Source organism: Oncorhynchus tshawytscha, linkage group LG31 (assembly GCF_018296145.1).
Source record: "Oncorhynchus tshawytscha isolate Ot180627B linkage group LG31, Otsh_v2.0, whole genome shotgun sequence".
In the NCBI taxonomy this organism is placed as follows: domain Eukaryota; kingdom Metazoa; phylum Chordata; class Actinopteri; order Salmoniformes; family Salmonidae; genus Oncorhynchus; species Oncorhynchus tshawytscha.
The window spans coordinates 1,376,340-1,392,183 of NC_056459.1; the positions used below are offsets into that span (position 1 = coordinate 1,376,340).

At 40.8% G+C, this 15,844-nt stretch overlaps 1 protein-coding gene across 3 annotated transcripts in view; it reads right to left on the bottom strand.

The window, feature by feature from the left end:
* LOC112230019 (probable ATP-dependent RNA helicase ddx6) overlaps positions 1-15,017 on the bottom strand; it is a 51,393-nt gene extending 36,376 nt beyond the window's left edge. For 2 of the 3 annotated variants that reach the window (XM_024396237.2, XM_024396236.2), the window contains exons 1-6: positions 14,816-15,017; positions 12,763-13,742; positions 10,175-10,238; positions 9,954-10,058; positions 9,390-9,519; positions 893-1,039 (exon numbers count right to left, since the gene is read on the bottom strand). In XM_024396237.2, coding sequence (XP_024252005.1) covers positions 893-1,039; positions 9,390-9,519; positions 9,954-10,058; positions 10,175-10,238; positions 12,763-12,950 — 634 coding nt within the window. In that variant the 5' untranslated portion in view covers positions 12,951-13,742; positions 14,816-15,017. The remainder of the gene's footprint in view (positions 1-892; positions 1,040-9,389; positions 9,520-9,953; positions 10,059-10,174; positions 10,239-12,762; positions 13,743-14,815) is intronic. The other variant, XM_024396238.2, reaches the window with a different exon arrangement.
* Between the last annotated feature and the right edge of the window lie 827 nt (positions 15,018-15,844).

Genomic DNA, 15,844 nt, shown 5'->3' on the forward strand with positions numbered 1-15,844 from the left:
ACCCACTGTTCCTAGGCTGTCATTGAAAATAAGAATTTGTTCTTAACTGACTTGCCTAGTTAAATAAAGGTAAAAGAAATATATATATATATATATAGTTGGGTCTTTGAGTGCTGTACTCAGATTATTGCATGGTGTGCTTTTTTCCATCAAGCTTTTTTGAAATCTGACACAGCGGTTGCATTAAGGAGAAGTATATCTTCAATTCCATGTATAACACTTGTATTTTCATCAACATTTTTCAGTATTTCTGTAAATTGATGTTGCTCTCTGCAAAAAACGCACCAGTGTAAACTGAGATTTTTGGATATAAAGATGAACTTTTTCAAACAAAACATACATGTATTGTGTAACATGAAGTCCTATGAGTGTCATCTGATGAAGATCAAAGGTAATTCATTTTCTCTCTTTCTGCTTTTTGTGACTCCTCTCTTTGGCTGGAAAAATGGCGGTTTTTCTGTGACTAGGTGCTGACCTAACAATCGCATGGTATGCTTTCGTCTTAGAGCCTTTTTGAAATCAGACACTGTGGAGGGATTTAACAACAAGTTTATCTTTAAAATGGTGTATAATACTTGTATGTTTGAAGAATTTTAATTACGAGATTTCTGTTGTTTGAATTCTGAATTCTGACCCACTGGAATTGTAATACAGTGAATTATAAGTGAAATAATCTGTCTGTAAACAATTGTTGGAAAGATTACGTGTCATGCACGAAGTAGATGTCCTAACCGACTTGCCACAACTATAGTTTGTTAACAAAAAATGTATGGAGTGGTTGAAAAACTAGTTTTAATGACCAAAGTGTTTGTAAACATCCGACTTCAACTGTGTACGTCGCAAGACACCACTCTTGGTATGAAGTGACAATGTGATGCTGTTGGGTCTTTACCAGTCTCGTCCAGGCGCATGATGTCATCTCGCAGGTTGGTACCACCCGTGGTGGCCATGACTTTCACTCCGCCCAGGTGCTTGCTGATCTGGATACTGATCTGGCTCACCTGCAGGGCCAGCTCACGAGTGGGCACCATCACAACAGCTTGGGAGAGAGGACGAAGTGGATATCGGTAAGTATAAGAGGTATGGATAGCGAAAGTGCAAGAAAATGAGATTTGACAGAGAGGGAGGGAAAAGTAGGAAGAGGGCGCAGTAGGGCTGGGCGGTATACCGGTATTGATGCAGGGGCCGGTTTGGGTTTTTACTTTACCTTCTATAAATGGTATTTGCATGATTGGTTTGTTAAAATGACATGCTGTGCGCAATGTCCATTTTTATAGTTTACTTCGTTACTTGAGTCACCCCTCTCTGTGCTCTCTCCCTCCATTCCTCCTTCCAAACAGACCTAGCCCTGCCCCATTACCCAAGGAGCGCACCGTTGATCCTTAACCACTAGACACTTGCTTTCAGTCTGCATCGTCAATGCACCTAATGCAATGACAACAATGCCGTTTTCACTTTGCTTCTTAATGTAGATCCACTAACGGTCTATAATTACACCATTAGTTTGTTTCTTACATCTGCAAACAGCTAGTTTGTCTTTTCTTAGCAAGTTGGGCCAAATATTGTTAGCCGCTAATGTGAATCGCTAGCTAATTAAATGAACTGAGTCAGAGCAAATTTAATTAGCTATACAGCCTGATAATGCCAGTGATGGTTTAGACAAAAATCAGCATGTTGTTTGTCCAACAGTATCTTCTAAATCAGTGGTTCCCAAACTTTTTATAGTCCAGTATCCCTTCAAACATTCAACCTCCAGCTGCGTACCCCCTCCAGCACCAGGGTCAGCGCACTCTCAAATGTTGATTTTTGACATCATTGAAAGCCTGCCCCACACACTATACGATATTCTTATTTTTAATAAATGTGAGTGTGTCACAACCCAGCTTATGGGAAGTGACAAAGAGCTCTTATAGGACCAGGACACAAATAATCAATCATTTTGGTCTTTAACCATCTTAGATATAAAACCTTATTTGTTTACACAAAAGTGTGAATAACTCACCCCAGGGTAATGAAGGGTGTGCCTGAAAGGATGCACATAATTCTGCAATGTTAGGTTGTATTTGGGGAGAGAGAGTCATTTTCCACACAGTCTGCGCCTGTATTTAGTTTTCATGCTAGTGAGGGCCGAGAATCCACTCTCACATAAGGTACGTGGTTGCAAATGGCATAAATGTCTTAACAGCACGATTTGCCAAGGCAGAATACTCTGAGCGCAGACCTATCCGGAAATCTGGCAGTGGCTTCTGATTAAATTACATTTTCACAGAACCGCTTGTTGCAATTTCAATGAGGCTCTCTTGTTCAGATATGGGCAAATGGACTGGAGGCAGGACATGAAAGGGATAACGAATCCAGTTGTTTGTGTCGTCCGTTTCTGGAAAGTACCTGAGTAACTGCACACCCAGCTCATTCAGGTGCTTCGCACATTTGACATAGTCCGTAATCTTGAGTTAATTTTCACACAAAATATCATACAGAGATGAGACCTGCGTGCTGTCCTTGTTAATGCAGACAATATATAGTCCCTGGAGGGTCCCTGTAATCCTAGATTCAGATCACTCAGATAGGCCAGTCGTGTGAGAAACTCATCATCGTGCAAGCGGTCAGACAAGTGAAAGTTATGGTCAGTCAAGAACTTTAAGCTCTCAATTAAAGAAAATGTGTCAATACTTTGCCCCATGATAACCAGCACTCTTCTCTGGGCTCCCGAGTGGCGCAGCCATCCAAAGCACTGCATCTCAGTGTTAGAGGCGTCACTACAGACACCCAGGTTCGATTCCAGGCTGTATCACAACCGGCCTTGATTGGGAGCCCCATAGGGCGGCGCACAATTGGCCCAGCGTCGTCCGGGTTTGGCCGGGGTGGCTGTCATTGTAAATAAGAATGTTAACTGACTTGCCTAGTTAAATAAAATGTTGTAAAAGCGTTACATGGTCATTGCCCATATCATTGCATAGTGCAGAAAATACACTCGAGTTCAGGGGCCTTGCTTTTACAAAGTTAGCCATTTTTCACTGTATTGTCTAAAACGTCTTTCAAGCTGTCAAGCATTCCTTTGGCAGCAAGAGCCTCTCAGTGGATGCTGCAGTGTACCCAAGTGGCATCGGGAGCAACTGCTTGCACGCTCGTTACCACTCTACTGTGTCTCCCTGTCATGGCTTTCGCGCCATCAGTACAGATACCAACATAAGCAGGAGCTACGTTTGGCTCCATACGGACCGTTAGTGGTATTCCCGCGAGAGAGTAATGGTTATTAATGTGATTGGATGTTAAATTATTTGACTAAGCTACCTGTATTTGACATTGTGGTGTTATTTCGTTGAACACTAGATGGTTCAATTTTATTTTTGGCAGTGAAACGAGGATACTCGAGTGAGAAAAAAATCCTCACCCAAATGTATAGCCCCGTTGGAAGATATAAATGGACTGTTTGAAAATGTGAAGAGAATTTTAATTTACGTAACCCCGACGGCATTGCGCGTACCCCAGTTTAGGAATACATGAAGCAAGAATGTTAGCTACATGAAGTAGCTAAGAGAAAAAAATTCACATTCAAGTGTAGCCAAAGATTATAGCATCCCCTAGGAAACAGACATTTTGGTTCCTACCCTGTCACAATAACTGCTCCATGGCATTTGAATTTGTTGTCAAGTCAAACACTGTATTCAAAGTGCCCACTATTATATTCTAACAACGGAATTAGAAAAATCTTCTATTTCCATGATTCCAAAGGTTCACCCAAGTGTTTTGCTCAAAGGTGAAATTGCAAATTCAAATAAAATGTTATTTGTCACATGCGCCGAATACAACAGGTGCAGACCTTAAGAAAAAAACTTTAAAAAGTAAGAGAAGCACAAATAACTAAAGAGCAGCAGTAAATAACAATAGCGGGGCTATATACAGGGGATACCGATACAGAGTCCGCGTGTAGGGGGAGCCGGTGTCAAAGTAATATGTACATGTAGGTAGAGTTATTAAAGTGACGATGCATTCGTAGAGTTATTAGTGACTATGCATGCGTTAAAGTGACTAGATAATAACAGAGCAGCAGCAGTTTAGAAGGGGGTGCAACGCAAATAGTCTAGCCATTTGATTGATGTTCAGGAATCTTACGGCTTGTGGGTAGAAGCTGTTTAGAAACCTCTTGGACCTAGACTTGGCGCTCTGGTATCGCTTGCCATGCGGTTGCAGAGAGAACAGTTTATGACTTGGGTGGCTGGAGTCTGACAATTTTTAGGGCCTTCTTCTGACACCGCCTGGTATAGAAGTCCTGGATGGCAGAAAGCTTGGCCCCGGTGATGTACTGGGCCGTACGCACTACCCTCTGTAGTGCCTTGCGGTCGGAGGCCAAGTAGTTGCCGTACTAGGGTTGCATCACTGCCATCAGGATGCTCTCGATTGGGCAGCTGTACAACCTTTTGATGATCTGAGGACCCATGCCAAATCTTTTCAGTCTCCTGAGGGGGAATAGGTTTTGTCGTGCCCTCTTCACCATTATCTTGGTGTGCTTGGACCACGGTAGTCTGTTGGTGATATGGACGCATAGGAACTTGAAGCTCTCAACCTAACTTCCTCCCTATAGGCCATCTCATCGAGAGTATACACGGAGTACAGGAAGGGACTGGGCACGCACCAGAGGGGCCCCCGTGTTGAGGATCAGTGTGGCGGATGTGTTGTTAGTCCAGGATCCAGTTGCAGAGGGAGGTATTTAGTCCCAGGGTCCTTAGCTTAGTGATGAGCTTTGAGGGCACTATGGTGTTGAATGCTGTGCTGTAGTCAATGAATAGCATTCTCACATAGGCATTCATTTTGTCCAGGTGTGAAAGGGAGGTGTTGAGTGCAATAGAGATTGCATCATCTGTGGATCTGTTGGGACAGTATGCAAATTGGAGTGGGTCTAGGGTTTCTGGGATAATGGTGTTTATGTGAGGCATGACCAGCCTTTCAACACATTTCATGGCTACAGATGTGAGTGATATGGGTAGGTAGTCATTTAGGCATGTTACCTTCGTGTTCTTGGGCACAGAGACTATGGTGGTCTGCTTGAAACATGTTGGTATTACAGACTCAGGGAGAGGTTGAAAATGTCAGTGAAGACACTTGCCAGTTGGTCAGCGCATGCTCGGAGTACACATCCTGGTGAGCCGTCTGGCCCTACGGCCTTGTGAACATTGACCTGTTTGAAGGTCTTACTCACATCGTCTGCAGAGAGCGTGATCACACAGTCCTCCGGAACAGCTGATGCGCTCATGCATGTTTCAGTGTTACTTGCCTTGAAGCAAACATAAAAGTAATTTAGCTTGTCTGGTAGGCTCGTGTCACTGGGCAGTTCTCGATGACGTCGTCCCCACAGTGACTGTACGTACACACCCCAACCAGAAGCCATGAATACAGGCAACATTCGCACTGAGCTAAAGGGTAGAGCTGCCGCTTTCAAGGAGCGGGACTGTAGAGTGCATTATCCTCATGATTCCTGTAATGAAAGTGTTTGCCCTGACACTCTCCCAGTCTCTCCCACTCCGCTCCAGGGGAAAATAAATAATTAAATGCACCCTGGATTGCATAAATGTCAAAATCCACATTTTGGGAAAAATTGTTATCCTCTGTAATACTTGTTGTTACAACTGGAGAGGTTCTCCAATTTCTGTATGTAGATGTTTTATTTCTCAACTGAATTTGGATCTCTATAGCAAAATATTTGATATGGTTTGAGATATGGAGAGCACATTGGCCATTACGAGTGCATGGGCCTCATTGGGTAGTAGGCTACGACAGCTAAGTTTATTTAGGGCATTACATTTACAGTCAGATTAATATGGCTATTACCAGTGGGTATTACATTTAAGTTAGCAATCTAGCTAATGTGTTTTGAGTTTCCACTTAAGTGGTGAATTACATGCTGACCAGACAGCTCGCATGCGATCAGGAAACACAGGTTAAAATATAAAAATGAACTTTGAATCAACTACATAAATTTGGGGACAGGTCAAAAAGCAAACATTTATGGCAATTTAGCTAGCTAGCTTACTGTTGCTAGATGATTTGTCCTGGAATATAAACATTGGGTTGTTAATTTACCTGAAATGCACAAGGTAAATTTAGTTAGTTTCTAGTAATCTCTCCTCCTTCAGTGGTCTTCTTTGGACTTTCTATGGCAGTTGGCAAGCAACTTTTAAAGGTGCATACCACCAACTGGACTGGAGTGTGGACCTCAGTTCATCTTTCAATCACTACGTGGGTATATGCTCCTAAAAACCAATGAGGAGATGGGAGAGGCAGGACTTGCAGCGCATCCAGCGTCACAAATAATATCAAGTTTGAGTTTAGTGCCTAGCTACACAGACGCTCACGAGCAGTGCAATGATTAAATAATGTGTAAATGTCATTTTGCAACGCTCACACATGCGAGCGGTGTGGTCAGCATGTTAGCCCCAAACAGCCTATATTAGTGCACATAAACATGTAGGCAAATTAATATCTATTGAACAAAAAAACTGGAGTACTATTTTAACAGTAAAACTTAATTGTCAACTAAAAATTCATGACTATCACTAGATTAGGTTGTACATCAATATCTTGAATCATGCATTCCTGCTTAAACAGGAACACATGATGAAAACGTATAACTTAGACGACTGAGATGGTATTTAACACTTCAATAAAGCACTGCGAAAGACAACCCAAAAATGATATTGCGGGATGAAAGATTGGTGCGACCAAGTCATGGCCCGCTGCCACCAAATGAAAAACTTAATGGCACCAGTAGGGCTGCTGCGGTGACGTATTACTTCCACACTGGCAGTCATGACGGCAGTAAAATTCCATGTGACCGCTGAGTCACGGTTATCTCTTCTTACACACACTGGACATGCATTGGTAAAACAACTTGCTAATGATCATCACGTCGCTAATGGCCTGATAGTCAGGGCTCTATTGTCCCTCTAACCCAGGTGCGTGGTATGAAATAACTATAGTAGCCTACCCGGGTGGCTTGAAAAACAAACCGAAGGGAAAGCGGCCTCCAAACACTTCATTCGCCTGCAGCAGATGTGATACCCTCTGTCATGGCATAGAAACGCCTGCTGAACAAAACTGCCGTCACAGACTGTGAACAAGCAATTCGGTGACATTCTCTTTACTGTGCCACCACCATGCTCGATGCTATGTACAACGATGGCTACTTTGATGCAGACAAGGAACAGGCTTTACGTGAAATGTTAGACCCAGCTGGACAAGATGGAAACGGACACAGTAACCATGCGCACCGAGGAAGAGGCGCCACGGACAGACAGAGCTGAAACTTCACCACTTGACATGTATGATGAAATCCTGCTTGAGAATGAAATGACTGAACAACGAAACAGCACAGCAAGTGAAAGAAATAGGTTTTGATTATGTTTTTCTGGTAATGGGGACATACGTAAATGCCAACAAAATAACTTTTTGGTCAGTGTGGTGTGTGTGTAACCTTTATTTAACTAGGCAAGTCAGTTAAGAACAAATTCTTATTTACAATGACAGCCTACTCCGGCCAAACCTGGATGACGCTGGGCCAATTGTGAGCCGTCCTATGGGACTCCCAATCATGGGCGGATGTGATACAGCCTAGATTCAAACCAGGGACTGTAGTGACACCTCTTGCACTGAGATGCAGGGCCTTAGACCGCTGCATCCATGTGTGTGTGAACAATTTAACTGTACTAGAATGCTTAAAAAGGCCACAAACTTTATATATCGGTATCAGGTTTTTTTTGGCAAGGAAAATATCTGAATCGGCCAAAAATGTCATATCGGTGCATCACTAATTACAACCAAATACTTTCCATGTCTTTATAAAAAATTATTCCCTCAATGAACCAGGGATCAGATGGCTAAGGTGGACGAGGTAGCGGTCTAAGCTGTTTATCTATTTGTAAAGGTTAAAATATTCAGTGTTCAGGGGAGATCTTGAAAGCATAAGAGTTACCTGTCAATTAGGCTATTCTAGGAATATTTTTGTAACTTTGTCAGAATTACATAGCCAGTATTGAATAGAGGAAAATCCTAGCCAATTTCAGCGCTTGAGAGACTTTCACAACTGGAGTATGCAGCATTGGTTTCATCAACTGTGCGCCCCTACCAACTGCATGTCGGCCATTTGTGATTATACACGAGTGGCGGTGGGAAGTTATTTTTGGACATGACAATGATATTAATACATGCTAATAGCTAAATAGTTAACTGGCAAGAACCAGCCAAACTACACTATTAGTTTCTAACATATCAATTGTCCACGCTGAGCAAATGTAATTTCTCTCGCAACAGCTCACTGGCACACGCAGATGATGCACATACCATGACTTTTCCTGGACTTTCATTGCTGACCAAAAATGAGCTATAACTGGGCAAATGACTCAATAACTAGCAATGAATATCAACAAATGTGCACACGCACATTTGTGCACACGCTTTGAACTCAAAACGCATCTCACGACTGCATGATATAAAGACCGCTGGGGCCTGTCAATGCAGGTCTACAATATTTTTTTAAATCGCCTGACAACAAAAATATAGATTTAAGTTGTCCGTATGGACAAATAAATAAAATCTCATGCAAAAACCACTATCAAAGCTGCCAAATAACTACTGAATGGGAAAAATCCTTTCCATTTCATTCAGCTATGTTCAATTATATTCTTACTATAAAATCATAATATAAAACAATGGCAAAGGCCTTAAAGCACACTGTATCTTGTCTGCTTAATGAACAAGCATATTGCAGGAATGGGCAACTTCGATTGGGGGTCACAAAAATAAAATGGAACTGAGGGGCCGTAGTTGCTCATGGGTCTGCGTGCCCACATCCGTACATAAAATACATTTCCTGCAATTAGAATAAATGTTGCCGTTTTAAAGCAAGTTCGCTGCAATTCTACACATTTTGCCATGGGGTAGAGAAAAAAACTTTGCAATTTTATAACTAAATTCATGCTATTCTGTGAAATTGGTCCACAGGTCTACAAAAGTTGCCCATCCCTGGCCTATGGCATGGCGCATAGCCAGATAACATACAGTAGGCCAACTCAATTCTGTTCTTCTGAAATACATTTTCTTTATATCATGTTTCTTTAGACCCGCCTAAAATAATGGATGTATTGTGATGGTGTATATCAAATTGATGTATTACTTTTTAAAACATAAAGCGCATCAGCAGCTTTTGTATGCGGAGGCCAGGAGATGCTAAATGTGTTTATGTTAATTAACAGTCCATTACTGTGAGACCGGTTGTCTTTATGACCGCCACAGCCCTAAGTACCAGGGGAAAATGTTAGCCTGGAGCCGTCAGTAGTAGAGATAAGTAGAGTAAAAAAAGGAGGGAAAGAGTAATGTGAAGCGCCTTATCTCACCCTGTATATAATCCTTCTTCAGGTCTATTCTCTCCAGCATGGGGATGAGGTAGGCCCCACTCTTCCCTGTTCCATTCTTGGCTCGGGCCAGGATGTCTCGTCCAGACAAGGCTATGGGAATGCTCTCCTCCTGAAAGGTGACAAACTCTGGTTTAACATATTGTGACACACAAAAAAAAACATGGCTATTGTCAAAATATGTAACATTATCACTATGACAAACTACCAAAAGTCAAGACTTCAGTTATGCAGAACTTTAAAGACTTTAAAGAAAGTCCAGGATCTTAAGCTCAACAAATTATTAACATATCATATGAAATGGATGATGTAGTACACAAAAACGGGGACCCGTTATGGCTCGTGAGCACCACTCAAAACTATTGGCTGAAATGATACAAAAGTTAAGGCGCATCACATTAAAGTAGCTATATATATATATATATATATATATATATTTGCCTATATTTTTATAGGCATCAGAAACAGGAGCCAAATTTACAGCAAGGGAATCCCCCAGTTTCAAAGGTGATCGGTGGGCAGAGAACCTCCCAGTGAGTGTTGTACCTGGATAGGGGAGGGCTTCTCCCAGCCCATCTCAAAAATGCCCATCAGGAGCTCCCGTTTCAGACAGTAGTCCTCAAACTCATTTCCCTTAGTGGATGTTACATCCTGGGACACAGCAAAGAATAGGTTAGACATCAGAAGTACCAGATTTGATTAAAATTACACTGGGAAAATCCTGTGAGTTTGTGAAACAAAGCATGCTGCATTGTACCATGACTTACAGAGGTTCTGACTCTAGTGTCTTTGGGAGGGAGCTGTAGGCTCTTTTTCCAGTCATCTCCAAATCTGATGAAGGGCACCAATGAGAAGAGTGCAATTAACCAGTTAAATGCAACCGAAAATGTCATCTATGTAATCCCAAAAAATGTGGGCCCTCATGAGGGCTAAACAATAACTAACAATGCTGCATGCTCAAAAGGTTACAATCACACCTTTCAGGTAAAAAAAAGTTATCACTTGAGGACACAAGCTAAAGTACAAATATGATAAAAATGAAATATTTTATGCATTTCCTATTCAAAACTGTATTAATAAGGATTGAAATGACATGTTTCTAAATATAGTGTTATCAAATTATAAAACCAGCATCTACAAGATTTAACCTTCCTTATACAGTCGGGTCCATAAATATTTGGACATTGACCAAGTTACTATTATTTAGCTGTCTACCACGGCATATTGGAGTTGAAATTAAATAATGAATAGGAGTTGAAAGTGCAGACTTTCAGATTTAATTTGAGGGTACTTACATCCAAAATTGGGTGAACGGTGTAGGAATTACAGCACTTTTTATATGTGGTTGTCCCCTTTTTAAGGGACCAAAAGTAATTGGACAATTGGCTGCTCAGCTGTTCCATGGCCAGGTGTGTGTTATTCCCTCATTAGTTCATTTACAAGTAAGCAGATAAAAAAAATATATAGAGTTGATTTCAAGTATGGCATATGCAATCTGTTGCCGTTTACCCTCAATATGAAGTCCAAAGAGTCATCACTGCCAGTGACGCAAGCCATCATTAGGCTGAAATCAAAACATACCCACCAGAGAGACATCAAAAACATTAAGCGTGGCCAAGTCAACTATTTGGTACATTCTTAAAAAAGAAAGAACGCACTGGTGAGCTCAGGAACACCAAAAGGTCTGGAAGATCACAGAAAACAGTGGTGGATGACAGAATAATTATTTCCCTGGTGAAGAAAAAAACCCTTCACAACAGTTGGCCAGATCAAGAACACCCTCCAGGAGGCAGGTGTATCTGTGTCAGTCAACAATCAAGAGAAGACTTCACCAGAGTAAATACAGAAGGTTTACCAAAATATGTAAACCATTGGTAAGCCTCAAAAAAAGGAATAGCAGATTAGAGTTTGCCAAAAAACATTAAAAAATAAAATAAATACATGTACATTTCTGGAACATCATCCTATGGACAAAGATCAATTTGTACCAGAATGATGGGAAGAGAAGAGTATGGAGAAGGGAAGGTACTGCCCATGATCCGAAGCATACCACCTCATCTGTGACGCATGGTGGAGGTAGTGTTATGGTGTGGGCATGTACGACTGCCAATGGAATTGGTTCCCTTGTATTTATTGACGTGACTGCTGACAAAGCAGCAGGATGAATTCTGAAGTGTTTAGGGCTATATTATCTGCTCACATTCAGCCAAATGCTTCATAACTCATTGGACGGTGGTGGAGGTAGTGCAGCTGGACAATGACCTGAGGCATTCTGCGAAAGCAACACAATACTTTAAGGAAAAGAAGTGGTATGTTCTGTAATGGCCAAGTCAATCACCTGAATCCAATTTAGCAGACATTTCACTTGAAGGCAAAACGCCCCAAGAACAAGCAGGAACTGAAGACAGCTGCAGTAAAGGCCTGGCAGAGCATCACCAGGGAAGAAACCCAGAATCTAGTACTGTCTATGGGTTCCAGATTTCAGGCAATTATTGAATACAAAGAATTTGCAACCAAGTATTAAAACTCACAATTTAATTTATGATTGTTCGTTTGTCCAATTACTTTTGAGCCCCTAAAATTGGGGGGCTATGTATATAAAAAAAAATGAAGTAATTTCTACACGGTTCATACAATAATTGACAAAACCCTTCAATTAAAAACGAAGTCTACACTTAAAGCACATGTTGATTGTTTCCTTTCAAAACCATTGTGGCGGCGTAAAGAGCCAAAATTATGCAGTGTCACTGTCCAAATGCTTATGGACCTGACTAACTAAAATACATATTTGTATGTTTAGTGGAGAATATATAGATGTGTATATTTTCTAAAGGTCCCTCTTGATCAGAATGTCTGCCCCCATCGCTGTGAAGACCTCAGATCTCTAAAATTTAGATGAATGGCTACAAATCGATCTCTGAATGTGCTACCGTGATGAAACCACTCACTCCTGCTGCACTACGACGTAATGACTGCAGGCATGTGTGATGTAGGGTTCAACCAGAAGTTGATGGACAGTCAGAAGAGCGAATTAAATGGTAGAAGAGACATCCCAGCTTCAAGTGGTTTCACATCCTGCATCACACAGGCTCAGAAAACAGTGTCCGTGGGAACCAAGGCTATTGCTCAACGCAAGCCATTTTGATCCATGGTATCCACAGAGTGATTTATAAGTGAAAATGTTGGTCGGTACCAGAACCATGCAGGTCTTCTAAGAGGGTATTAAGAAAACACCTGAACACACTCACTGCTGATGTAAAAAAAAACTAAAACTCTACACTTGGTATGAAAGTAAAATATACTATACGAGCAGCACACAATTGGGGTGAAACAGGTGTGTAAGAGAAATGTGTACCTAATGCCAGTTCCCTCCAGGGAAGCACCTGCTTTCTGGGGTGCACCTACAGTCTTGCTTAACAGAGAGCCCAGGACGAGGGGTCCTGATTGAGGAGAGGCCGGTTTAGGCACCCCCCTAAGCTGCCCGTTCTGCTTGTTCAGTCCCATGCCGATAGGGCCAAGGTTCTCCGTTCTTGCGGATGCCATGTCTTTCCTTTGTTTTTACTCTCAAAGATTTACGTCTTACCCTCCCTTAGCTTTTTCTTCCTTTTCTTAAAAAGCCTCTTCGAAAGTAGATGTCTTAAAAAAGCATTCAACAATATTCTCCATTATTTTTAGTCCAAAGCTTTTACAACAGAAGTATATTTGTAGTTCTTTCATATACACACACGTGCAGTTTAGTCCCCTTCAGAGTTTACTGACGTATGAAAAGTCTTAACACAAGAGCTCTTCCAAATGAAGAGCTATATGCATTCAAATGCATAAATATTTTATACCTGCACACAATATTTTAAAAATGGTATGTAAACAAGTATCAAGGAGTTTAAGTCCTGCAATAGAACTGCTAAGACAATTTGAACCGAGGGAATAGTATCAGTAATATAATCTTTGTTCAAAAGTTAAATCTCTTTCTTTGATTAAACATTTCCTTGCTTTGCGTTGAGTCCCTTTGAATTGCGCAACATCGATGTTCTTGTAAATGGTTTTTCAAACCTTTGTACAAATATTTCTCCAAAATATGGTCCTTATTGTTCAATATTTGTTTTCCACTCTGTGTGTATATACATGTCCATCCACATGTGAAAGTAGTTTCCTGATGTTGAAAATCAAATAAAGGGTAATTGTAGTCCAAAATGCAAAACAGCTTTACGATCCCCTCTGTCTGTCCTGTTTGTTTCAGCTGGGTCTCCCTCCTCGCTTGTAGACACCGCAGGTCTTCTGTCAAAGTGTGTAGCTTTGTGTGCGAGTCAGGCGGTATTCAGCTCAAGCCTGTGTCACCTGACAGGAAGAAGGAACAATTGATTTAGTAGTCAGGATGAACACTATATAGGCCAAGCCCTAGACTTTGCTTTAAAACTTAATACAATGTAGAATAGATGTCCAAACATTTTGTTCAAGTCCCCAACTACATAATATAAAATACGTATTTGGGTGGCAGGCACAAGTAAGTGTTGGCTCGGTGGATCAGTCTGTAGTGTATTCCAGTCAACTCGTGTAGGGCATGACCACAGATGACAAAAGAGTTGCCTACACTACAAGCGCATACAGTTAGGGACCAGATCATAGACGTGCGAAACTTCAGGCTATAATGTCAACAAAATGTGGGACCCATCGAAACGTTATAACGTGCAAAGTTTGAAATTACTTTGAAGATATTAGAAGAATCTGCATTTAAATGAAAGTTAAGTCCAAATGTATGGACAATTTAATTTAAAAAAGTAACTGGCATAACGTTAGCTACGAAAATGAATAGTTAGATGCGACCTACCTAGCTAGCCAAATAACGTTAGTAGCTATGCTAGCACTGACATTCAATGCAAGTTAGTTAATTTTATAGCTAGAAAACTGATCGAACAACAGGATTGCCCTTCTAGGCCAATAAAGATAGGAAGTCAGCTAATGTTCCAGTCAGTAACAGTTAGCTTCGGGCGCGATTTGACTTTTGCGACAAAGGCCATTCATATTGCCAACTTTAGAGGAAGATATTTAGTTAGCCAGTTAACTTTGCCATCTAGCTAGCTACTGACGTTACGTTAGCCACGCCAGCTTTGACGAAAACATGCAAGTTGGCTAACGTAACTACATAACAGTACTGTAAATACGAATTTATTTAGCTAGCATTACATCGCAGATGCAAGTGGTTATATATGATTTGTATATGCCAGGTTAACGTTATAGTTAATTGCCATTAGCCAGCTAGCTCGCTATCTAGCCAGTTTCGTCAACTTGGATGGCTACCGGGCAGTCGCTTTCAATGTCTGACAGGATTAGCTAGCTTGCCTAGCGAAAGTCGACTCATTTGAAATATTTATAGCTAATACAAATTTAACATGAAAGACCGAAACGCTCACCTTTCTCTCCCCCTGATGTTATATATATCACATTTTTTTGCGGCAGATCAACACTTTACCGTTAGATTACATTCACTCCAAATAAACAGTCTATTGTGTTTGTTCTTGCTAATTCAACATGGTCGCATTCTTCTTCGTCCTCTCCGATTTAAATCACATGCCGTTTCAAAACGATGCTGCCATCTACTAATGCAATACGATACCTACACAACATCATCTCCACACAGATATTATATATGGAATATTCGGGATATATTGTATAAAAATAGTTATTTGTTTTTAGAATATTGGTTCCGAAATAATATCCTATTGGTGAGCCAACTGGTAAATGCAGAGGGTCTTTTACTCAGTTATAAGGAATTATTATCACTTTACAAGGTCCCTGGAACACCTAAAGATTTTGCAATTGTTTTTAGATGCCATTCCCTCAGGTGTTGCTTTTTTTTTTATTCAGGAACGTGAATACGCCTACCTTCCGTTGACCCTGTTGACTCATCAGTAGGAAAGATTTGTTTCTCTTTTGGTCCATTCAACAGCAGAGCAATACGAACCTTGTTTCAGGAGGATGTTGTATCTATCTATACCTTATGTCATGCCTTATTGATCATATTTGTTGGAAAAAAGTTTGGATGTTGCCACACACATACCTACTTGATAACAAAATTAAGGAAGTTTCCTTAACATTATTCATAAATAGTATCCTGCCAACCACTCACTATATGAAGAAGTTTAAGGAAAACATCAACTCAAATTGCTCCTTTTGTAATGACCACCCAGAAACAGTGTTGCATCTTTTTTGGCATTGTATTCATGTAAGAAAACTGTGGCAAGACATCAGTAGATTTATAATTGAACACATTTATGAAGATCTTACACTATTGTGGAGAGATGTACTGCTTGGATTCTTTACCTACGATAGAAATAAGCTGAAACATTTTTATGTAATTAATTTCATTATTCTTTTGGCCAAATTTCAAATTCACAAATGTACATTTACAAACAAAAAAAATCACATTTTCTTACCGTACA